Source organism: Cyprinodon tularosa, unplaced genomic scaffold, assembly GCF_016077235.1.
Source record: "Cyprinodon tularosa strain WSP-4 unplaced genomic scaffold, ASM1607723v1 ctg48, whole genome shotgun sequence".
Classification (NCBI taxonomy): Eukaryota; Metazoa; Chordata; class Actinopteri; order Cyprinodontiformes; family Cyprinodontidae; genus Cyprinodon; species Cyprinodon tularosa.
The window spans coordinates 1,218,135-1,243,083 of NW_024039207.1; the positions used below are offsets into that span (position 1 = coordinate 1,218,135).

General features: G+C 37.0%; 1 protein-coding gene across 2 annotated transcripts; it reads right to left on the minus strand.

The window, feature by feature from the left end:
- Nucleotides 1-1,855: 1,855 nt before the first annotated feature.
- dpp4 (dipeptidyl-peptidase 4) lies at nucleotides 1,856-24,648 on the minus strand. Of its 2 annotated transcripts, XM_038301997.1 has the most exons (27): nucleotides 24,568-24,648; nucleotides 20,710-20,780; nucleotides 20,524-20,611; nucleotides 18,407-18,499; nucleotides 16,740-16,834; nucleotides 16,555-16,629; nucleotides 16,418-16,470; nucleotides 16,178-16,250; nucleotides 14,199-14,319; nucleotides 13,717-13,871; nucleotides 13,532-13,629; nucleotides 13,318-13,447; nucleotides 11,452-11,487; nucleotides 11,127-11,225; nucleotides 10,935-11,005; nucleotides 8,361-8,414; nucleotides 8,170-8,279; nucleotides 8,050-8,097; nucleotides 7,871-7,969; nucleotides 6,991-7,060; nucleotides 5,475-5,669; nucleotides 5,286-5,340; nucleotides 5,015-5,114; nucleotides 4,870-4,928; nucleotides 4,716-4,788; nucleotides 2,050-2,123; nucleotides 1,856-1,964 (listed from the first exon to the last, which is right to left on the minus strand). In XM_038301997.1, exons 2-27 carry the CDS (start codon nucleotides 20,710-20,712, stop codon nucleotides 1,872-1,874), a joined length of 2,220 nt encoding a protein of 739 aa, XP_038157925.1. In that variant the 5' UTR covers nucleotides 20,713-20,780; nucleotides 24,568-24,648; the 3' UTR covers nucleotides 1,856-1,871. The 2 variants fall into 2 exon arrangements, with proteins under 2 accessions (XP_038157925.1, XP_038157924.1); XM_038301996.1 differs by lacking the exon at nucleotides 24,568-24,648 and having other exon boundaries at nucleotides 20,710-20,922.
- Nucleotides 24,649-24,949: the final 301 nt, after the last annotated feature.

The following is a 24,949-nucleotide window of genomic DNA, read 5'->3' on the forward strand; positions in this document are numbered from 1 at the left end:
TCATGTTAACTATTTCATCATATGTCAGTGGTTTCAAAATGACAATATTAAAAAGAAAATTAGAAATGAATAAAAGAATAAAATAAGAATAAAAATTAGTTTTTATGGATGAGATTTACTGTAGGTGAGCCCTTCCTATGACTCGGTAGCCATGAAGTCGCCCTCAGCCATAAAAAGGTTGGTGACCCCTGTTCTAAACAGAGCGTGCACCAGGACAGAAGGGCTCTTGCATGCATATGATAGGCGTTCCCTCTCGGAAGCGGGTACAGGGTTGTGCATGTGCACTTTTTTTTTTTTTTTTACGGGGAGTGGGCGGGTCTTTTAATAAAAAAAAAAACATTTTAATCCTCCACTGTACCTTTAAGTTTAAAAGTCTGCAGCAGTTAATGCTAAATTGGTGTCCTCTGTGTACTAGTAGCCTCCAATCCCTTGTCCACGCTCTACCAGTTTACATATCCTAAAACATATTGGCTGACCTGATCTTGTTGCGTATCTCCTCCACTTTGAGTAATATTTATAAATGAGAAATTTTAAGAACTGGATTTGTTTCACTGTTGTTCTCCCATCATGGCGCCACATTGAATTGTGACCAGTTCTTTTAAAAAATGCTTTTTTTTTGTCAAAACAATCTGCATTTAAACACCTGGGTTATAAGCCTTATATTGGTTTCATTTAGTGGTGCTGAGCCAGGGGACCATATAATAAATAATAATACAAAAAATATGACAAGTATCTTACAAAAGAATGATAAAATAATTACTTTTTTATTAAAACATATAAGAAAAAAATCAGTAACCTTATTTCAGAAATAAATTCGGTTCAGTTTTCATCATTTAATAAATGTATGTTATTTTACAAGGTAAAATACTATACATTTTAATATACAAGATAAACAGAATGCATTACATTATCTCTAAATATTGTATATATAATATATAATGTTAGATGCAAATGATTTTTTCCGATTTCATGGTGCTTTTCTCATTTTCTTGGTTGAAACATTGCTTCATATGTTACGACAACTCATTGGCCATCCACAATAAACAACCTTAGCACTGAGTAAATCAACTAAATAAACACAAATAAGTATAAAATCCTCCCCATGTTGGAGCTTGATTAAAACATCAATGTTTTAAAGAAGTCGGTTCCAACAAGCTTATATCAGCTCCAGTAGCTCTGTCCTTACAAACGATATTTAACTTCCTGTAAGCAAGGAAAGTGTGAGATCCTTCTTTTAGCCTGCAAACCGCTATTACCCAGCAACAGGTGGAGGAGGGGCAACACTGTTAAACTGCGTGTTTCAGTCTTGCACTTTGTTAACATCTGATTTGACTTCAAATCCTTGGAAAATCACAGACATATTTACCTGCTAAGTTGCCTAATTTAGGGACCAATATAGGGGATGTAGTTTACAACATAGACCTTTCATTAATTTTTAATCAGTTCTACATTTTAACTTTAAATAAAATATAGATAAGGCACATATGAATTTGACACAGAACTTAAATGATGAGCTTTTTTCCACTGGTGACTCAGATGATTTACCAAATGTGGGCAAATATGAGGTGAGGCTTGTATTTTGATTGTATACAAGGACAAAACGAGTGTCAGAATCAAAGAAAACTGATAAAATATCTCTTTCTGTTTGTGGCATTTTCAAGTTTGTTTTATCTTTAAGAAAATATGAAAAAATAAATCACATTTAAAATTACTGCCACAAAATTGAAAAACATTTAAGGTTGCACAATCCCTGCTTATTATCCAGTCTTAGATTAATGCAAGGCCTCTTTGGCACATAATAAGGAGGTATAAGTTAGAGCAATTCTAACAGTATCTTTTTCACATGAGAAAATAATTAAATATAGATTATTTTATTCAAAGCATGTATTTAGGAACTTGGACATGTGATTGTAGACGTGCATATTTGCTGAGCCTCCCAGTCCGTGGTCTTTGTCCGTGTACCACTGAAAGAGGTACATAAAAAGGAAAATAAGCATACATGGCAATAAAGTTCCCTGAATCATCATTTGCATTTTCAGTGTTACTCACCATGGCCTCAAAGTCAACCTGCTCCTCGACCAAAGCTTCTGAGATCTCAGCAGCCTGCTGGAAGTGAACATTATCTAGAAGGAAACAAGGCAAAACTTAATGAGTGAAGTTACTAGGCACCCGACTCCAGAGCTGATCGCCATCCTTCCATGATGATAAGCCTTGGTCTGTTACTCGCTGCTCACGTTTTCCATTAAACTGTTCCAACTGTAAACAAGAAATTAACTACAAAATAAGAATAATAATACATTTTATTTAACAGCACCTTTCTGGCTACTCAAGGTCTCTTTAAAAAAAAATACAAAAAATAAATAAAAAGAAAGATGAAAATACAAAAATACAAATACAGGAACATAAAAACAATTATGCAAGAGTGACTTCATTCTTCCCTAATGCCACCTGGTGCTTTACACATGCAGGTCAGCGGGCTTAACAGCATTAACGCCTCAATACCATAAAAACAGTCTTTTTTCACTCAAGGTTACCATGCCATAAAAATCTCGACGATAATGCCTGTCTAATCTGCTTGATCACAAGAGTTCAGACCCTGCTACCCTACCTCAACCTGCAATTACTTATTTCGACATATGTCTCAGGTCGTATATGACATTAAAATAAAAAACATTTTTGAAAATGGTACAGGAATCTAGTAGAGATCATTACACACCGAAAGGAAATCCATAACAACATGAGCTGAAAAGCCGCTCACTAAGGAGGAAGCCATTTTTTTTTATTAAAGCAACATCAGACAGATAAAGATGAGTAATTAGAAACCTTATTGAATAGGAACATATCCTGATGTCTGAGGATATTTAGATAGATTGCTAGCATATAATGGGCTAAAAATGCAGCAAGTTTTTAAAAAGGCAATCCTATGTTTAGTTACCATGAGTCTAAAACAGTTTTTTGAAATAAATTGTTTCATATAAAAGAAAAAAAATGTGTTTAATACTAGTCCGCCATAGAGTTGCAGTGGATCTATGCTTCTAGGGCTAACAAGCTGCGAGACTTTTCCCATCCACACTGCAGTAAACATGGTGACCATGATGACGAAGGTGCAAAAACTTTCTTTTAAATCAAGCGGGGGTACTAATAAAAGTTTAGGAACCACTGGCCTAGCATACGACATGTGAAAGCTGCTATACCAGCAGAAAACTGCATGACCTAAAAGCATAGTGGTAGTGATGAATGGCGATGTTAACTTAGATTAGATTAGATAAAGCTTTATTGATCTGACCTTGGAGAAATTCACTTGTGACATTGGCTCTTATAAATAAACAGAAGGTGCACAGAGGAGGAAAATGTGCATGAAGTATATACAATGGATGGGATTTAAACAGTATGTAAAGTAAAGTGGTGACATGTAAAGTGCGGCTTCTGGTTTGCTAAATAGTATAAGTGAGGAAACTGAAATAGTCGAAGGCCCTCATAGTACAGGATCATTGAACAAATCAAATAGTTATTGCATAGTGCATCTGTGAACATCACGTTTTGCTAGTCATCCTTTCATGAACACAATGCTCACATCACGGCTGCTTCCAGCAGGAGGCTGTACCATAGCATGAAGCCAAAATAAATTTAATTCAGTTTATTTATATAGCGCAATTCACCACACATGTCATCTCAAGGCAATTTACAATTCAACTAGATCAGAAAGTCAAATTGATTCAAAGTTTTCTGTCTGATTGCATCGACTCATTGATTTGAAGGCAATTCCTCACACTAAGCATGCTTGTAGCGACAGTGGAGAGGAACAACTTCCTTTTAACAGGAAGAAACCTCCAGCAGAACCAGGCTCAGCGTGAGCGGCCATCTTTCGAGGCCGACTGGGGTTCAAAGAGACAGAAGCAGAATCGAGTCAAATCATCTCAAACATGAAGTTTCCTGCTCCGACGGCCTTCATAGTCAGTATATTTAAGTCCATCAGAGTATCAAAATGATCAATAATGGGCGACAGTGGCGTTGGATGTAGGAGTTTGCCCTGAAATCGAAGGATTGACGGTTCAAGCCCCGGCTCTGACTTTTTATTGTCATTGTGTCCTTGGGCAAGACACTTCACCTGCATTGTCTACTGATGGTGGTCAGAGGGCCCGGTGGCGCCAGTGTACGGCAGCCCCGCTTCTGTCAGTGAGCCCCAGGGCAGCTGTGGCTACAATGTAGCTTGCCACCATCACTGTGTGTGAGATGGGTGAATGAATGTAGTGTAAAGCGCTTTGGTGAAGTCTCCTGACTTGAAAAAAGGCGCTATATAAGTACATGCCATTTACCAATAATGTGCAGCTGATAAGCTATCATAACAAAATTCACAAAATTTTATAGAAATATTTCAGACTCATTATCAAAGTTATGCTACCAAGACTTAAGATAGCTTTGAAGGCAAAAGATGCTGCAACCGTCCACATAAAGGGTGTACCTAATAAAGAGGCCGGTGAGACTATATTTATGGAGCAATTCCTTCTTGTATATACGGAAAATACTTTGGTTTGACATGACTTCGTAGTTGTCAACTCCTACTTTCCGAGAAATTTCTACATCCTCCTTTAGGTTCAGTTTCATCCTTCGGTGATACAAAAAAAAAATTTATGAGTTGATAATGTTTCTGTAAATCAAGGGAAAACTTTCAAATGAGAAAATCTCAGTAATAAATAAAACCAAAAAAAACCTACCGTCAGCTGTTCCATGAACCAGAAGATACTGTACTGATTGGAAGTTCTTGGCTCTGGCTGTTACTGTGGAGTTCTTTGCACAGACAGATTTATGGTTAGGATACAAGATAACTTGACCATATAACAGATACATATTTCTGATAGTGAAGCTTACATCATAGGCATCTCTATTCTCTGAGGGCTGCCTCATATAACGCTCTGTGTAGATGGAGTCTGGAATAAATGGATGGATACAGGTCTTATAATGTGCCACTATTACAAGGACTGGATTAGGGCAAATATCAACACCAAGAAAATACCATAATATTCCCATTTGGATACAGGAGCCACTGCCATTCCACATTTGAAAACTCCGCTGCCAGAACCCAGGACCATTGAAGATACATACCCACCATAGGACTGTGGAAGATAAGACCTCTCATTATATCACCTCATCGGTACTATAAAAAAAGACTGACGTCAAAGTGGAACATTAACTTATTTTTAGAGCAACAACTTGGCCTTTGAACTTCAAACAGTATACATCCACAGGCGCATATTATTACATAGGCCTTATTTTTGGCTACTTACCCATCCCCATATAGCAATCCTTGTTTCGTCAATAAAGCCCATTTTTATGAACTCCCTCAGAAAAAAAAAAAAACGATAAAAGAAAGGAAATTAGATCAAAGTAGTCAACAGAATGGCCTTATTGTCTTATCAAGGTTTCTCGTGTAAAGGTAGATGTTTGCGACTTGTTTAAACCGCCAATCTTCTTACTTAGTCGCTCTTATCTGATCTTCCACCTCATAGGTTCCCAGCCGTTGGTAGATTTCATGCATCAGCTGGTCGCCCTGGTAACCGCTTCCTCTTCCGTCAAAGCTGGCAACAATGACTTTCTGAGTGCTTGCCAGGTAGGTGGACCAGCCCACCCTGTACCTCATGTCTACTTTCTGACTGCAGGGACCGGCATACCTGCAAGATTTAATGTTAGTGTTGTGTGTGTATATATATATATATATATATATATATATATATATATATATATATATATATATATATATACACACGTGTGGTGGGCATATATTTTCTAATCTAGATAAATCTTACTGTAATCGTGGATTTAATCTACATTAATCTAGATTTAAATTGCTCATTTATATTCTGCCAAAGTCATTAACATATCACACATAATTCTGTCTTCTTATTTAAGATTATGACAAAGTTATAAATACTTTTTTGCTCAATTGTTACTGTGTTTTTGCTGCAAAAAAAGTGTCCCACATTAACAATATAGTGTCTCCAGACATCTGACAAACACGTTGCCTCGATCAACTTCTCATCTTTCGCGGCTTTCTCCGCGGCCTGCCTGTCATATATTCTCCACATGATAGTTCGCCTCGCAGGTAGCTTGTAAGATGGGTCACCTGTGGCCTCCTGGAGAGGGAGGGGCTGGCAGCTTGTAGCCTCGTGAGACCATCCTGATCTTGCGAGCTTTCAAGATATCACTCGCTAATCAGTCTGGAGACTCTCCGTTGAAGAAGATTTGGAGCCGTTCACCAAACGAACGTCCAATCAGCGTTGGCTTTGAGGCGGGTTAAGGTGTGACGCAACGAGAAGCGCGACAGTTCAGTCTAAAGAACATGGCGGCTTCAGCCGATGAAACTAGCGTTAGCGTGGCTATGGAGCAAGTTTTATCGGAATTACAGAGTATTTCTTCACTGAAAGAAGAGCAAAAAACTGCTCTGGAGGCTTTTCTCAGAGGAAAAGATGTTTTTGCTCTTCTCCCGACTGGTTTCGGCAAGAGTTTGATCTATCAATTGGCTCCTCTTCGTCGTCGCTCTGTTACATCATATGCTTCGTTGATCTGATTGGTTTATTTGGCCCATCTATCACCAACATAGGCCAATCAGCTAACCAGTATTTTCGCCCCTTCCCAAAATTACTTCAAGGGAAGGTTTCCAGATGGATATGTGGAGCAAATCCATCTGGCGGAGTTAGGTTAGGCAGCTTGTGGCTATCCACGGAGCGAGGGGATTGGCTAGTTGGCTGATAGAGCTGAGCCTAGGCAGACTGATTCATTCTCGCCCCCAAAAATAGATCCGCGCTAAACTATTAAGGTGAAAGTCATCATCATTATAGACCCAGCTCCCAACCCAGCTGTGAGAACAGATTAACGGCGATATTTTTTTTATCACCCAATATGAGTCTGGCACTAATGCCAATAATGTCCCACCACTAATATATGTGTATATATGTGTGCATGATTGTGTTAGTTTTCCCAGTAGATACTTACACGTCTATTAGCAGAGGATACCTCTCGGACTCATCAAAGTCTGGGGGTAAATACATCTGATACCAAAGATCTGTCAATAAAAACAAGTTTTTCATCAGATAAGAACAATTTAGACCTAACGGTTCATATCTTTATTTATTTTTAGCTTTTTATGAAATCTGACGGCTTTTCATTTGGCCGTTCTATGTCTCCTATGTCCTGATAGACTGTCACTATGTAGACTGCATGGAAATAGACATTTCACCCACAGGCAATAATTAGAGAGCTTAATAGTTAAAAGCCTAAACTGTACAGTCTTTAGTTTAAAAAAAAAAACCTTAATTTACTTGTTTTTTTAAGTTTACTGTCTGGCAATGTGGCAATAATTGTCTTGATGCCAAAAAGAGCCCAACAGATTTTACTTTCACAAGTGGAGCAGTACGGCTATCGCCATAGTGTTCCGCTTAATGCATATAAAATAGTTTTATTATAATTATGCAGGGAGTTTTATAGATTATATGGACACTGCAATGTAAGTTGAACAGGAAAGGAAAAACAGAAAAAAAGGAAAAAGGATTAAAGAAAAAAGGGGATAAAAGGGAGATAATGATAAAACATCTTCAGTCTGCTTCATCATCTGCAAACAGTGTGTAAACAAAAAGCACAACCAACGGATATAGTTAAAGAGATACAATAAAGTACCACCTAAGTGGTATTATTTAATCAGACATGTATACTGTGGTAGCTGAAGACAAGAATACGGATAAGAATAAGTACCTGGAGCCAAGCACCACTTGTTTTTTTAAATTAAATAAAAACGATATTTTTGTGGCAGATCCATAATATTTACACAAGTGAGTTTTATTCTAAATGATAACCAGTTGTAGAGAAATGAACTTACTATAATTATTGAGCTTAATGGTCCCTCGACGAACAGTAGGCATTGAGAGTTGGGATATTTCACCTTCAAATGCCTTGTTCTCTTCCAAAGTCTTCATTGCTAAAAATAAAAATATATAAAATACAGATTTTCTCTCTTTTCATGTAGTTTGATGATAAATTATGTCAACTCTAGCTTACGTTTATTACTCTTCGTATCTATAAGCGAATAATACGGGATTCTGGGACCTTTAAAGGGGAAAAAAAGCCTTTATTAGATTTGAAACAGATACAGAAAGCAGTAACATTTTCAAAACTGACCACTGCAGCTGAAACGGTAGTAGGAGGCATTGTGGCTCAGGTACGCTGAGTTATATTCACAGTCTGATAGAAGGGAGCAGGTTAGACACCTGGAGCCTTGGTTTGACCACCTGACACACAGAGACACACATCAGTTTCAGTCTTCTTAGGAAAAACAACCCTTTCTAAAGGTGCGAAATCCAAATTCTTACACGTAGACATTCCTTCCTCCAGGCTTGTTGTCTTTTTCATTACTTGAATAATACCTAAAGAGAAAATGGAATTCAGATTGGTGCAAAGTAAGAATCTATCAGTGTATATTTCTGTATAAGAAATATACAGAAAATTAAAATTTGACTGCGAAAATTTAAATTAACTCCTATAAAAAAATGAATATCGAGGCACCAGGGAACCACTTCAAACATGGCTGAAGCCTTGACATGATGTCATAATATGAACTAGGATTTAAAATGCTTTGCTCCGTCTTGGTCGGGTCCTTCAGGGTAACAGAGTTTCCTCTTCTCACTTTACAGAGCATGAAACATCCTTGTTATATTTGAAAGGGCTCCAAACTACGGAGGCAGTGGCAGTGTTGTGATAGTGGGGCGTTCTGCATCCTGATGATATACGATAACTACATCAGTGTAGGCGGGGTGGACTGATGGAAAATCCTAGCTGGATTTTTTCAGGCCAAAAAGGGGAAACTCAGGAATCACAGAGATAGCGTTAGAGATTTTCTTTTTTTTTTTGTTGCAAGAACTCAAAGTTATTTTCTTTTCACTTGATGCCTTTTCCTAAATTTGCACAAACAATCAAAGCACTTTTATTAAGTTCTGTAAATTGGAAAAAATTAGCATTATATTATAACTGAAGATGCCAGAGTGGACTGGGGTGAGAGCTAACATGGCGTAATTTTAGCCACAGAGGCTATTTCACAGAAATACTATAGAAAAAAGAGATGCGGGAGAGTAGCTCTAGCTTCCTTTAGTAATTTGGGTCTTAACTGAACCCGAATTATTGAAACCTCTCATGTTAAGGTAAGCCCTTTGCTGAGGGGCTTGCCAGAGCTTGATCTTGTTATGCAGAAAACGGCACCTGATGGCTGTTTGTTATTCACCATTAGTGTTGCTTTTTATGCCCCCTGCACACAGGGGGACTTGTATTTGTTGATTTTTTTAATACGGAATTTGAATAATAATAACTGAACTTTATTGATCTCACATTGGGGAAATTATCTTCTGCATTTAACCCATCCCTTGGGGAGCAGTGGACTGCCATTGTGTGGCGCCCTGGGAGCAGTATGGGGTAAAGGCTGATTAATACTTCGAAACTAGGTTTCGAGGTGCAGACACTCTGCTGCACCTCTCCCAAATTGTAGGTGACCGCAGAAAGGAGGCCTCTGATTGGTCAAATCTAAATCCGCTCTACTCTATGCGTATTTCCTGTTTGGTACCTTACCGACTTGTTTTGTTTGTATGACCGCCATTGTGGAAAACGACTCGTTAAGTTGGACCTGTCACTACCCCATCCGTCCAGGAAGCACGATCCGTTCTGTTCATGCGCCATCAGCTCATTTGCGCATCCAAATACACATAAAGGTCACCCTCAATTTTATTTTGTTAAAAGACCTAAATGAAGTACTAAACTATTATGTTTTAAAGGTTAATAATGTATTTCCTGAGAAAATAAATGCCTTAAAATCCTGTTTTATAAGTCGTCTCTGCCTGATATGCACTGGAAATCCTTCGCTACTTATGGGAGCTAACTTTTTCGGCTTTGGATTTAAACATAAATCTAGTGTTTTTGAGTTTTATTTTTTAGTTTAGTTTTAACCTTATGCTATATAGAAATCAAAAGAAACAACAAAAATGCAGATAAACATGGTTTAATCATATTTTGCAGGACTGCTCTGACTATGTTTCGTGATAACATCAGAGAAGCAGTTTAACGAAGAAAATGTAAAAACATCAAAATTGTCTCACAAAAGTCATAAAACATTTTTTAAAGATGTGTATTAGCATTCTTTAGTGAGTTAAAGAATAATTTTAGTACCATAATTACATTCTTTATGGACACCCGGATGTATATCTGCTCGAGGATGCGCAGGACGGATCGTGTAGTGACAGGACCAGCTAAAAGAGCGAGGTGTGAGAACGCTGGGACCCTTTTTCCACCTGGATCCATGCTCTTTTTTCGCCCTCATGTCCCTCCGTTTTCAGCAGTCACAAACAGCTAGTTCGTGATTGTCCTTCTTGCGTTGTGGCGTGGAATATAACATAACGCAGACCACGCCTCAAAATTGAGCATAAATCAAAAATGTCTGCATCAAACCTGCGACAAGCTCTCTGCGACTCACTGCTGCGGGAGTATAACCAGCCTTTTAAGGGTCCTGCTCAGGTAGTTGAACTCAGAACCTCCAGAACCCTAGCACAATGCTCTAACCACTAGGCCGCCACTCCCCCGGATTTTCAAACTTAGAAGGAAACAAACTCTACTGGATAGCCAGGAACTTTATGTAAAGTCCTCTCTAAATATAACAGTATATTGTGCAAGAACTGTAGGCAGTTCCTTTTTGCAAGAACTAATTTTGGTGAATTTTATGCAGCACTAAAAAGTCTGGGAACTTGAAAACAGACATTGGTTGTGAAAATAGGACCAGATGGTTAGTTATCCGCTGACCTTTTGTCTAGATCTAGCCACACCAACAGGTGATGGTTGATAACTGGTTAGATATTTTTTTTATGTATGAAGTCTAGAAACTTCTATACAAGTTGAGGGACACTTACACACTATCTGCAGTGACTTTGAGAATATCAATGGCCTCCCAGTTTCCAGATGTGATGGCTGTAGCCTCTCCCTGCATGTTAAACCAAAGCAGATCAGTGTTCATATCAGAGAATCTAAAAAACAAGCATTGCTTTTGATTTTGCCTCATTGTTTACTCCACATTCTCACTTCTGTACAACCGTTCTGCTCACCTTATCCACATGATGGATGTGCTTGTACTTTGCACTGTCACTCATGATCAGGTAGTAACTATTTCCATCGGGGGCAAAAACCGGCTCTGATGGAGAGAACTACAGAAAGAAACCAGTAATTAAAAAACTCAATTTAAGTTAGATTTTTATGTGTGCATTGCTCCCTGTAAAAGGCTTTAATTCACCCGTACCGTAACTTGATAACACAGAGAAATTGCGTATGTTTTAAATGACCTATGGTTAAAATGAATCGCCTTGGTCTTACTGAAAAAGTTATAGTTTAGAGAAAATAATAAATACATTTTACCAAAGGGAGTGAACATACCCGCCCAATCCAGCCAGTGCTTGTCAGCTCCAGGTCCTACAACAAGATAACAGCAGGTTTATGAACACAATAAGTCACATTTCATAAAAATGCACCATATTACATCAGCTGCTCTAAGCAGAGAGACTGAGCATGTAGAAAACATTTTTTAAAAGCTTAAAAGTTACTGTGTTACTTTTAAATCATAACCCTGTGAATCCTCACAGATAATTTAGGGCTGAAAAGATGAATCGGACTGATAAAGTACTGCCCTGGTCCTCGAGGCGAGGCCCTGCATTATTCCGATGTTTCTCTGCTTCAACACTCCTGATCCAGATGTCTGCAGTCCAGGAAAGCCTGATAATCTGCTATCGATATCAGCTGTGTTGGAGCTGGGAAACTAAAACATGCAGGGTAGTCTGCCTTAAAGACCAAGGTTGAAAAACACTGAGCTAAATTTATGGTACACAGACCCTACAACAGGGCAATCTGCTGAAAGAAAAAATACAAGAAAATTTTTATTTTTAATATTAGGCCTGTAACTAATGATTATTTTGCATATCGATTAATCTGTCTATTATTTTTTCAATTAATCGATTAATAATCAGATAGCAAAACGTTCCTTAAAGAAGATTTTTAACTAAATTAAACTAGGTGATACTAAAACTTTTCCACATAGGGAGTTCTGGAATGAGTATATTGACAGACCAAAAAAGTTTTTTAAATCTTAAATTTAAAATGTTTATGTATTTTTTTTTTACAATTTTTTTTATTATAATAAAAACTATAATTTTTTTTTTTATAATTTTTTTGTAAAAGCATGTTTTAGAGTCTCTATACTCCAGTTAATGATTAATTGATTGCTAAATTAGTTGACAATTATTTAAATAATCGATTAATCACAATTAATTGTTTTAGCCCATATATATATATATATATATATATATATATATATATATATATATATATTTACAGTTAATTATGCGTAATAAGAGGTTCTTTATTTTTGAATTACAAATGTTGATTTAATTAGTGATGTTAATTTACCAGAAGTTTTTTTCTTAGATTAATAAAAAAAATAATCAATAGATTCATTAATTACTAAAAGAATTAATAGCTGTAACCCTACATTGATTGTTACACATATTAAAAATATATGATAAAAAAAACAAGGGGACAGAACAGTTAGGTGTATAATATATCAAACTTAAAATCCAAAACTGTACAGAGAGGAAAACAGAAGCATCAGACCTGTTTGCGCTGTAAGTTTAAATGAGACAGGAAGGCACTTGAATGAAACCAACATGTAAAACTAGCTGCTCATCATTCTGAGTACATCTGCTCATATTCAAACATGGTAGTGGCAGCACCATGCTGTGGGATGTTTGTCAAAAAGGCTAACTGAGGCCCACATAGATTATCTGGATTTGTATGTTGGGATTAAATTGGACACAATGGTTAATAAAAACCTTTGGGAGTCACCTAGTTAGTGAAAAATAAATGCTTTGAGTCCAAATCACACATTTTTTATTGATTTATATTTTGCTTATCTAATAATGACTCCTGCACACTGTCCAACTTGGAGGAGTCCTCTTTAAATGTTAATCTTTTTTTTTCTCTTATGCACCTGTCAAGTTATACATGTTAAATCTCTAAATATTTTAGCTCCAGCTGCACTTTTTGAATTCTCCAATCACTTTTAACCCTAAATAAAAAGTTTGCAAAAAAGGTAAGAGTTGATTTTTAAGGAGAATACTTTATGCTCCAGCTGCACATTTTTGAATTCTCCAATCACTTTTAACCCTAAATAAAAAGTTTGCAAAAAAGGTAAGAGTTGATTTTTAAGGAGAATACTTTATAGGTCTGTGCATATCTTTAAAAATTTACCTCGACGGGATTCCAGGCAGATCCGCTGAAGTCATAAATCTGAAGGATGAGGTGGTTCTGCAGTCTCTTCAGCCACTGAACAGCTATACGTGTATCAGTTACCCAGGTAACGGTTGCTAAGTAGTGGTCGCTGTTGATGGAAAAAGGCAAAATTAAATTAATGTTTAAGAGAATTTCTCAGGGGGAAACGATATGATTGAAGGTATTGTATTACATTGTTTTGAATGCAGCTGGAACAACAACTCCAGTGATTATTGTTGTGTTGTCAGTATCCACAACAAACAGTTTCACAACAGGGTTGGGAGTACCTGGCTGCAACAAAACAAGAAAAAACTATCAGATGGGCTGGAAAATGTTAAAATATGTCAGAGGACATGACAGTCAGAACAACGGTCCCACCTTAGGGTATGGAATGGAAATGGTGCTGGGGTACTGCCCATCGCCATAGAAGGAGTACTCAATATTGTGCACCGGAGTGTCATTGAACTCAGCATAGGCCAAATACTTCCCACCAGGTGACCACCAGAAACCCGCATTAGACGAGAACATCTCCTCTGGAAATGGCAAATCAAAAGTAAGTAAGTAGCTGCATGATTATATTTTTTTACTGTAATTATATTTCACTTAATGTGATGCTGCAGTATATTGATTTACATTTTATACTAAAGCTAGATTTCCTCAGAAGGAGAATAGGACTGTAGCAAAAAACCCTCATCTGGAAGAAATCAGGCTCAGAAAAAAAAGCCAGGAGTAAATGCCTGACCAAATTCTTCAAGGGAAAAAAAATACTGTTTTGACAGCAAGTTAGAAAAAGCTGCCAATGCGGTCATAGATAGGGAGGTTCCTCGTGGAAAAACTGAACATTGATATAGTTCCGTTACCCTCATACACCCAGTCTGGAATCCCGTTTAAGATCTTATTTGGCTCCCCGTTTGTAGTGAGCTGCTGCCTTGGGGACTCAGGGCTGGTCTTCAGATACACGTTGTTGTCCCAAACATATGCCTGCAAAATGAAAACATCGTAAATCAAAAAAAAAATGAACATGAAGATAAAAAGCATATTTCTTAGCGGTAGTCGCTGATATTAACTTTAAGAAAAGGCATATGGACATTTTTAACAGTGATGCACATCAAACTAAAACATTTTAACAGATAAAAAAGTGATCTCTTATTCATGATGGAATATTTATATCTGTTCTCTATTTATTTCACTCAATAGTGGCCAAGATAGAGAACTAGTGCTGTGTTTAAAACTGAAATGCATTTTGAAATGACGTCGGAGCAAAGCAGCGAGGTGCAGGTAATTAATGGCACATTTTACAAAGAAGATTGTGGCCATCTCTATAACAGCAGGACTTCTAGCAGATGTTTGAACACAAAGGCCAGAAAGATGCTTCTGGCAAGAAACAGATGGTGTTTCTCCTTAAGCTGCTGCTATAAGGCAAAGCAGCCGGGGATCCATCACTCTACATTCAGCCTGATATCTGAGATCGGATCAAAGCGGAGACGGTGGGATCACATTGTGATTTTAGGCCATCAAAGATCCGGCCAATGCTCTCATTCCAACCAATCCGATCCGATCTGGAAAGGAGACGATACAAGGGGAGCTTTCCATCTGCTCCTTCAGCTCCACACAGAATTTCTAACCTAATTCTAGTCCTGTAGGAACATATAGTCCAAAACCTCTGGGACCATACCCAGGGGTGGATTTAGGAAATTTGGGGCCCCAGGCGAAGACAGGCAGGGGGCCCTCTGAATTCAGAAGACAACACATTAAAACAGACCGATTATACAGATATATACATTTTAATAGAATATACTATACATTATTTGTTCTACAATTTTTCTTGCCCCTTTTCTTGTTGTTTTCCCCTCTATTTTTTTTTTACTCGGCTGACTTTTCATGCTGTCTCGAAAGGAATGAAAGATTTTTTCAAATCACTAAGCTCACTTAGCTGATTGCTCCTTCCTGTGTTTCCAAAAAGGCGACGGCAAAAGTAAATAACTCTGTCCTTCTTTTCGCTCCATCAAGCCATGATCTGCTTATCTGTTCTCAGTTTTTCATTTGTATGAAATAATAGCTGCATGAATCATGACCGCAGACAAGATAGAGGAGAGCAGGAGGCGGGGTTACTAATATACTTGCTCTGGAGAGCAGAGTTCGCTTCTTTTATATGTTGTTCCCAAAGTCTTCACTAGCAGAAAAAAGTCACTAGATTTGGCGCTTTTTTGTAAGGAAAGTGCTAGAGGGGTCTGAAAAGTCACAAAATATAGCGACAAAAGCGTTAAGTTGGCAACACTGCTCTTTACATAGTTGTTTTTTTAATGGTTTGCTGCTGTCAGTTTTGGACCTTTCTGAACATGTGCAGCACATGGTCTGATCCAATGTGGTGGACACTGAAGGGGGGGGCTGAGACACACTTAATATTATAAGCGTTCTGATGGCATTTTATCGAAATATAAAAAATATGCACAAATAGCTGAATTAACCATATATGTAAAAGGAGTTTTATGGGGCCCCCATGAACTTGGGGCCCTGGGCAACTTCCTAGTTTGGCCTAATGGTAAATCTGCCCCTGACCATGCCTCAGGTAGCCCTGCTGCTTCTAAAAAGAAGCGAGAGTTTAGAAATAATGCTCTTTAGCCAGATGAGACACTTGGCAAGTATGCAGGGTATATTTGATGGAAAGAAAAATGCATGAAAACATGTGTTACATACAAAACGGCCACGGAGTTGTTTCTGCAAAGGGGATTCTAAAAACTACTCAGAGGGTGTACTTAGTCTTCAGACACAGCTTTTCTATTTAGGCTTTCTTTCTTCCATGACTTTTTTAAAAAAAACTTGTCTTCTGCAGGCTTACCAGTTTGTTCCCAGTAGGAGCCCAAGCAAAGTACTGGACTATATCTGGAATATCAGCGGGGCTGACATCTTTGCTGGAAGAGATGTGAATCAGTTCTTTTTATAATTGTAAAAGTAAAGTTAAAAAAAGATCAAATTTTGAAATATCTGTGTTTAAGATTTCATTGCATTTGCAGCAATTTTGCAGCACATTCCTGGTAGCGTTTAAGTTTTAAAACGAATATTGAAATAGATGACTTACTTTGAATCTCGATCATAGAGGCTATAAGAAGCTGTGAATGAATGTCTCCACACCTGATGGATGAAACAAAATAAAGGGGTTAAAATCCATAAAGGCGTCATGTTTGACACTAAACAGGGCAGAAAAGCTTGCCGTACCTTGTTATAGTTGCTCATGAAAGCGACATATCTGCGGTCAGCAGACAGCATGTAGTCATAGGCGTGCCGTGCTATCTGCATTGTCCAAAGAAATATTAGGTACCCATGCCATTTTCTTTTAGATTAACTTTATTTATTCTGACATTTAATGGGTAAAAATTAGTAGTTTGAGAAGAATGACTTACAAACAAGTCTCTGTTCAGAAATTCTTTAACATCACTTGTCTTCACGTCGTAGAGGGAGACAGAGTCGTCGGATTCTCTGTGCAAATACTCAGAATCTGTTGTGGAGGATCAGAGAAATGGATGGAGAATCAGCCAGAGGAGTTACAGAGAAAAAAAACTTTATAGAAATGAGCTGTGCATGACTCACAATGAGCTAATGGTGCATGTGCTGTTTTTGCAGTACTCAATAAATTCAATGCCTTACAAATGGTTACACACACCCTTACATTTCACTATGTTTAAAAAGGAGAATGCATATAATATGTGTTTGTGTTGGACCCTACTGAATCAAAACCTTGAAGAAACATCAACTCTTGCAGTTTTTAACTGGCTTGGACTAGATTGAAATAGTTTATATGCCTTGATGTTGGTTTCCAGTAGGATTATATCTGAATTAGACCTGCAAGTCGATAGAAACCAGTTAACTAATAGGTTTGCTTATGTCAGTCTGTCAGCTCTTTAAGGATCGTCCATTATGGGCGAGCTTTGGTGGTGCATTGGTTAGCGAGCACAACCCATGAACAGAGGCCTTAGTTCTCAACCTGACTAACCCTGCTTCGCATCTGACCTGTGGTCCCTTGCCGCATGTCTCTCCCCCTCTCTCATACCCCATTTCCTATCAGCCTACTGTCAAAAAAACGGACCACTAGTCCCGTAAAAACAAGACAAAAAACTGAAAAAAAAGGATCATCCATTATTTATCTTGATCTGCCACTAATTTCAATCTTTTCTCCCTGCACGTTGATCTTTTTCACAATATTTTAATTATAGCATCCTATTCTTGTAATTTTAATATTTTTTTTTGCACTTTGTTTGGCAAAAAGATCACAACTAACACATCTCAATCAAGTACATTTTCCTTTTTGAAAGAACAATAAACACCCTTCACATACAAACAAAAAACTTAATACAAGACTTATTAAAATAGTTAAATAACTTAAATAGACGTAGCCACAGCCTCAGTATGTCCATTTTAAGCATTGGGGTCTGGAACTGTCCACCTTCCTTTTCTCTACTGAAAGAAACCATCCCCACAACATGATAGTGCCACCACCGTGTTTCCCTGTGGGGTCACTGTGTTCAGTGTAAGGTACAGGGTTAGTTTACACTACTAAAAATACAAGAAGGTATTTTCAATACCTTCCCCCTCATGTTAGCTGTGTCCCGTACATGTTTTGGATACATTTTGAAATTCACCAGATTAACCCCCAAAACACAATGGAACCATTTATGCTTCTGATCCGACAGATATTAAGATGTTTTGGCATGTGCAGCGATTAAAATACATTGAAATCCAATAACTGGATTTAAAGTAATTTAGTTACTCTAGATTCATTATAATGAAGAATTAATTGACTTTAGAAAAATATGAATAATTCGGGTTCAACGTTGCCTACTGCTTCATACCAATGATTTTATAAAGCTCTATCAAGACTAAAGTCATGGTCTTTAACTTGATATACTGCATATGACAACACTTGTAAAACAATTGAAAGGCAGATCAGATAAAGGTACAGGATTATAAAGTTCTTTAGAGAGTTTTACGGCTGTACAAGTACGTACACGCCTCAGTGTTATCAGTGGAATCATGTTCTGTTCACATGACGTGATTTAACCATTTCTCCCACCTGATATCCATTTCATGTTGTAGAACGCTGGTCTCAGTGAGGAGTTGAAGACGTCGGTCAGTGTGAACGTTTTTGTGATGGACGCCTCATCCTCTGAAACACAGTTTTAGTCAAAATAGCACTTATTAAGGACCTCTCGTTTTGTCTTAAAGCTGATTTGATTAGCCCTAACACACATCGTTAAGTGTCATCATTTCAGTCTCACCTCAGTGAGCGGCAATTTAAAGTAACTTGTATATATTTATGTATCACATTAGGGTTAATTAGAGAATTAGTTCTATAGTAATCTTGCATTTTTCCCATCATGGCGGAATAGCCAAAGAAGAAAAAACCCAAAACACCTGTAAATGGGAAGAGAGGAAGACATTTCTTTCCAGATATATCCTTGAACCAAATGTAGATTTGAGCATTTTCAGAATTTATTTCTATAATCAATGGAAATTTTTAACTATGTATTCCCCAGTGGTGTCAAAAGTACACACATTTGTTACTTCATTAGAAGTATAGATACTGCAGTTTAAAAACACTCTGGTAAAAGTTGAAGTATGTGAAAAAGTATGTGCTCCAAAAACTACTTAAAGAATAAAAATATAAAGTAACCTTTAAAAAAAAAACAGTCAGATGCCACTATATGAATTGAAAGCTCAATGTTTTAACTGTTTTGAAAAATTCTTTGAGATAGGGCCAAGGATAAGGGAGCTCTTGTTGGTCTCCATCTCTCGCCTGTGTCCGACCTTTCAGACATTTCAACATCTTTTTCTGAATCCAACATTGTAGCATGGCATAGACAATTCAGGTTAGCAGTTTGAAGAACACCAGCTTGCTTCTGATGATTTCCTTTAGCTAACCAATGAGTGTTTGCCTTATATGACTCATCCAATCACACTAGTTTTCACTAGATGTGGATGGCAGCAATGATCTGCATTGGATGGAGCACATGACGTGAAATAAATATTTAAAAAACATTAAACCGAAGCCAAGAGTAATGAGTAACATTTGTTTTAAAAATGTAAGGAATAGAAAGTAAAGATACTTGTGTGAAAATGTAATGAGTAGAAGTCAAAAGTAGGAAGAAAAATAAGTAATGGAGTCCTAAAAAGTGTACTTAAATACAGTAACAAAGTATTTGTACTTCGTTACTTGACACCTCTGATATTTTTAACATGCAATTCATTTTAAAATGCAAAAAACCCAAACAAAGCCACATCAGAAGTTATCCTCGTGGGAATTGATGCCATTTTATCCTGAGCTTTATGTGCTTCTAAATGCAGCTGCTGCAGAAGTTATTATTTTTATTCGGGAATCATGTAGGGTACGTGCTTAAAATATCTGTTTTGTAAGATGTGAGTTTCCACTCACAAGTTTCTTCTTATTAATATAATTTTCTGGTGAGTAATGTTGTGTTTTAAAAATGCAAGGAATAGAAAGTCTTGTGTGAAAATGTAATGAGTAGAAGTCAGAAGTAGGAAGAAAAATAAGTAATCGAGTATAGATACCTAAAAAGTGTACTTAAGTACAGTAACAAAGTATTTGTACTTGGTTACCTCTGGGAAATACTTTAAGTAGTTTTTGGAGCACATACTTTTTCACTTTTACTTGACTAAAGAGATCAAGTTGATACTTCAACTTTTACCAGAGTGTTTTTAAACTGCAGTATCTATACTTCTACTAAAGTAGCAAATGTTTGTACTTTTGACACCACTGGCAACAAAGTATTTGTACTTCGTTACTTGAAACCTCTGGTATTCCCTCAAACACTGGACATCCATGAGAGATTTTTAAAAATGTGTCCATGTTTTCCCCTCAAATCATTTTTACATAGTTGTCTTTGTGTTTATTACATAATTACAACACTTTAGACCCAGCATAATTTCTTCACGTTTTCTTGTTTTGCAGTGAAAATATCCTTGGATAAAACCGCATTCCTTCACAAAATGTTCTCACAAATCAAACTCCACAGAAATCGCGTTTCCTCTTGAGGAGAAACCAATATTTCTGCATTTGTGAGCCGAATATTTCCCTTTAAACTGCAAACATAGAGCCAATCGTGCGTAATGACGCGCGCCTCTCAGGCAGCGCCGCGCGCCGTTACAGGAGGAATAAGGGGAAACACGCACCTTTTAGAAATATTACCGTGGGGACCGCAATCAAAATGACCACCACGGCAACCCCTAGGACACCGAGCAGAACTTTGGAGACGGAAACCTGCCAAAAAATAAAAAAAGAGAGAGAGAGAAAAATCAGAGAAACGCCTTTGATGAGACAAAAAAAAGTAAAATATCCAAGTTGGAACAAATACTTACCATTTTTTCTGCGATTGTTACCCTTCCCAATCAAAACGCATCGATTTCCCCAAAGCTACGCACACAGGGAACTGTAAAGTAACGCGAAAGTCATGCTTTAGAGTTAAACATTATCCCAGCTGAAGTTTCAAAGGTGGGACAGTAAAATCTCCAGCGGTGTAAAGTTCTCCAGTGTTTGAGGAAATGGTTTCCCCAAACTGTCAACCCTGCAGCCGTCACAACACAGCAGCCTGCTGACCATGCGTTACTCCCCTGGAATTACTGATTAGTTTATGCTGACTGTAGAAAAACCTTCTTCAACTTATTTCAATGTCTAAATTGAAGCCTTTGTATTAATTTAAAGAAGTTATGTACATAAGTTTGCCTTAAAATGTGAAATCTTAGATTTTTTTTGAATATACATTATTTGATTAATTAAGATAGCCTAAAAAGGGCTTGCATTGAGCTAAAATATAAAAGATTATTATGAAAAAAATTAAATGAAAAAGGAAAAAAAAAAACACTGGAGCCACAGGGCCCTCTGACCAACAAACAGCAGGTGATGTGGGTCAAACGTGTAAACCCTTTATAGGACACTAAGTGAAATACTTTGAAAGTCTTTAGTTATTGGAATCCATGAGAAGACCCCATTACCTTTGCAACAATAAAAAAATATGGATATTTTGATCGCAAAAATCAATGTAGTAAGAAGAAACTTGCCCGAATATTTTAAGAAAATTAACAAGAAAAACACTGAGAGTAAAAAAAAAAGTCACCTTTTAGGCATTAATCCCGATACAGGCACTTACATTTTTTAGTTTATAAACCTAAATATGATTGTAAACTAGGCTTTAACTTTACTTTTTGACTTTTCAAATAGCTTTTTACCTTTTTTTCTTGACTTCAACTTAATTTACAGTAGGTAATATATCATTGAAGCACTCATCTAATTGGTAGAGTGCCAAAATAAGATGTACAGCCATGTAGCAGTATCTTTGCTAAATGACTGGATATAGATCTTATGCTTCTAGACCTCACTGAGGGACAGGGAGACTCCATTTGTAAGGGGTCTGCAAGTGATCAAAAACGCTAACTTGCCCTGTAAAGGGTTAAGGACACAACGGCTGAGACTGAAGGAATTGGCGCTCGAACCAACAACCCCTTGTTCACAGTACAGATTCCTAACTCCTGAGCCCATTGCTGCTTAAATTATGGATTTCATACATGACAGGTACAGACAAACATTTTATAGCTTCAGGATTATAGGAACTTAGAGATTATTATATAGATATTTCCCTGAACTTACAATCTACTCTCCAGAACTTTAAATGAACTCCTGAAATCTTTGGTAGCCCCTGTTTTATCAGGTATATTACAAGTCATATAGTATAGCTTCTGAAAGTACCCTGTAAATTCTGGAAAGTAACCTGTAAGTTCATATAAAGTTCCAGAAAGTAAAAGGCACATTATAGTATAATGATAATTCACACACTAATACAGACCAGCTTCTGAAAGTACCCTATAAGTTCTGGATACTAACCTGTAAGTTCCTGTAAAGTACCAAAAATTAGGGTGAATTATAGAATATTACAATTTATATACTAATACAGCCCAGCTTCTAAACATACCCTGTAAATTCTGGAAAGTAACCTGTAAAGTTCCAGAAAGTAAGAGGCACTTTATAATATAATTACAAGTCATGCACTAATACAGACCAGCTTGTGAAAGTACTCTATAAGTTCTCGATAGTAACCTGTAAGTTCCTGTAAAGTACCAAAAATTAGAGCAAATTATAATGCATTACAATTTATATACTAATACAGCCCCGTTCCAGAACGTACCCTGTACATTCTGGAAAGTAACCTGTAAGTTACTGTAAAGTTCCAGAAAGTCAGGGTATGTGAATGTTTTTTTAAAAAGTACCTGATAAATTCAATGGAGTTTCATGTATGTAACCATTGAGTACCATTGCAGTTCCAGTATCTTACATGAAGTTCTTGAAAGTATGCAGTATATTCCAAGAAATGTTCAAGATAAATGATATCTGATAAGTTCCATGGTAATTATACGGCTTAGAGGGGTTATCTGTGAAGGTTCCATGTTAGTTTTAACAAATGTCCTGAAAATAGCCTCTAAGCTCTGGGAAAGGATTATGTATTATGTAGTACTACTCGGGTATGTTAAGTTAAGAGTATAAGTAAAAAAATATCAGTGCTAAAGAAGCTGATAGTTACCCAACCTTATTAAGGGGAAATTTCAGAGAAATAAAAACGGTACAGAATAAATAATGGCACCATTAATCAGCATATTCTATTTAAAAAAAAGGACTTTGTTTACAAGTTTAAAGACTTTTTCGCTTCCCATTGAAGAAGATTTTTCAATTCAATATGTCTGGAATAGTGTTGAGTTCCAGTTTTTATACAGTAGCCCAACAAAGCCTTGTTTTTGTTTTGAAACCATGCAAATTGGACTCAACGCACATGACACTTTGAATCGAAAAAGCTTCTTGGATGGGAAGCGAAACCTCTTCAAACTTAGAAACAAAGTGGATTATGACTGAGAATCTTCACCTGCGTACTCTATATTTGCTTACTTTCAGTTTTGATGGTTAACCAGGAGATTGTGTTGCTAAAAATGACAAGAAACCATAGAATTTATCTTCTACTTGTGCATTTGTGTGAAAAAACAAAACAAAAACATACATGGATATAATATGTACACACCAACATTTAAACCACTACCAGGTAAAATGGGTTTAGCAGTCTATATTCACTCAGTAACCAAAGTGTTACTTCACTTTGACTAGTATAAACAACAACAAAGTTAGTATTTTATTTCCTAGTAGAGGAAAAAAATAGAAATAAAAAATAGAACCACTTATTCTTACTTTTTTGGCCATTTTTTGGCCTTTCAGTACCTTCTGTCAGTAAAAAACAAAGATATCCTTTTATCACAGATAGCTCTATTATCACAGCTGACACTGCATTGCTGCCAGGCTGCAATATGCAGTAGAGCACAGTATTATAAAGCTGGGACTGTAGCCAATAACCTGACTGCCATAAATGCCAGTAAATTAATACTCAATATTTACACGTTCATTAATGGTCCTCCGTTCCTGAAGGGGGAAAGTGAAACCACATACTTGACTGATAATGGTAATACCAGATGAAAACCTTAAAAAACAATTCACATTTTAGTAAAAGTACACGGCCGCCTTGAATCGTCTATTTCTGCTGTGTTTTCACAGACAGTGGGAGTTATTTTTTTTGTACATAGTCTAAAATCCGACTGTAAATGTTAACAGCCTGTTAAAAGCTTAACAAATACAGAGCCGTGTCTTTATGAGGATCAGCCATCATATTATTACGCAGTCATTCCCCTCACACCGGACATCCTCAGCAAACAAACACACCATGGATGTCTTCTCTAATGCAGCGTGGCTTTGTTTGCGGAGTGGCGCTTTGCAGATAAATCCATTTACCAGATACTTAAGCTGACTAGAGCCGTTTATTGTTGTCACTTCGAATGCATTTGGTCTTATTGGACAATCAGAGTGCTGATGTCACTGAGATCCAACAGAAAACAACAGGAAGAAGAGGCAAAATAATTGTATTATATTAATCATATATGAAAAAATACTAATGTTTAAAATGTTTTAAGATAGTTTGATAAAAAAAAATAAAAAGTTGGTGTAAAAGTATTTCTTATTTCTTATACATTTTAAATTAACCCACAGTTGTGTGCAGAGTTTTAGATTTTCAAAAGGCTATCAGAGGAATTGGAGTTCAGTATAGTTCATACTATGTTTATCATATTTATTTTTGATAAAAGCATTTTAACGCTACGAATCCTTTCACTTTACAAACATGCACTACTTACTGTTTCAGATTCTTCATTTCAGTTCACTAGAGTCACTGTTGCTGAAATGACTGAGAACCATAGATGAGAATCAGCTTGTTACTAACTCGTGCATTGCAGTGTTCAGTGTTTATTCCCAGGGATAAACAGGGAGGCTAGGCTGTCACTTCAGCAGATGTGGTGCAAGGGTCACTGCTGTAATGGTATTCTTGGCTTGGATCTTAATTATGTTTAGGTTTGGGACTTGTTAAGAGGAAAAGCGGTGTTTGTAATGAGCCAGCGGAGCTTCTGTTTACATCCTTATAGCACATCTGCATGGGGAACATTAGCAAGCAGTGTCTCCTCCTCTGCGTAAAGACGCATCAAACTCTCTACTCATATTTCAGTCGAATGATTAGGGAAC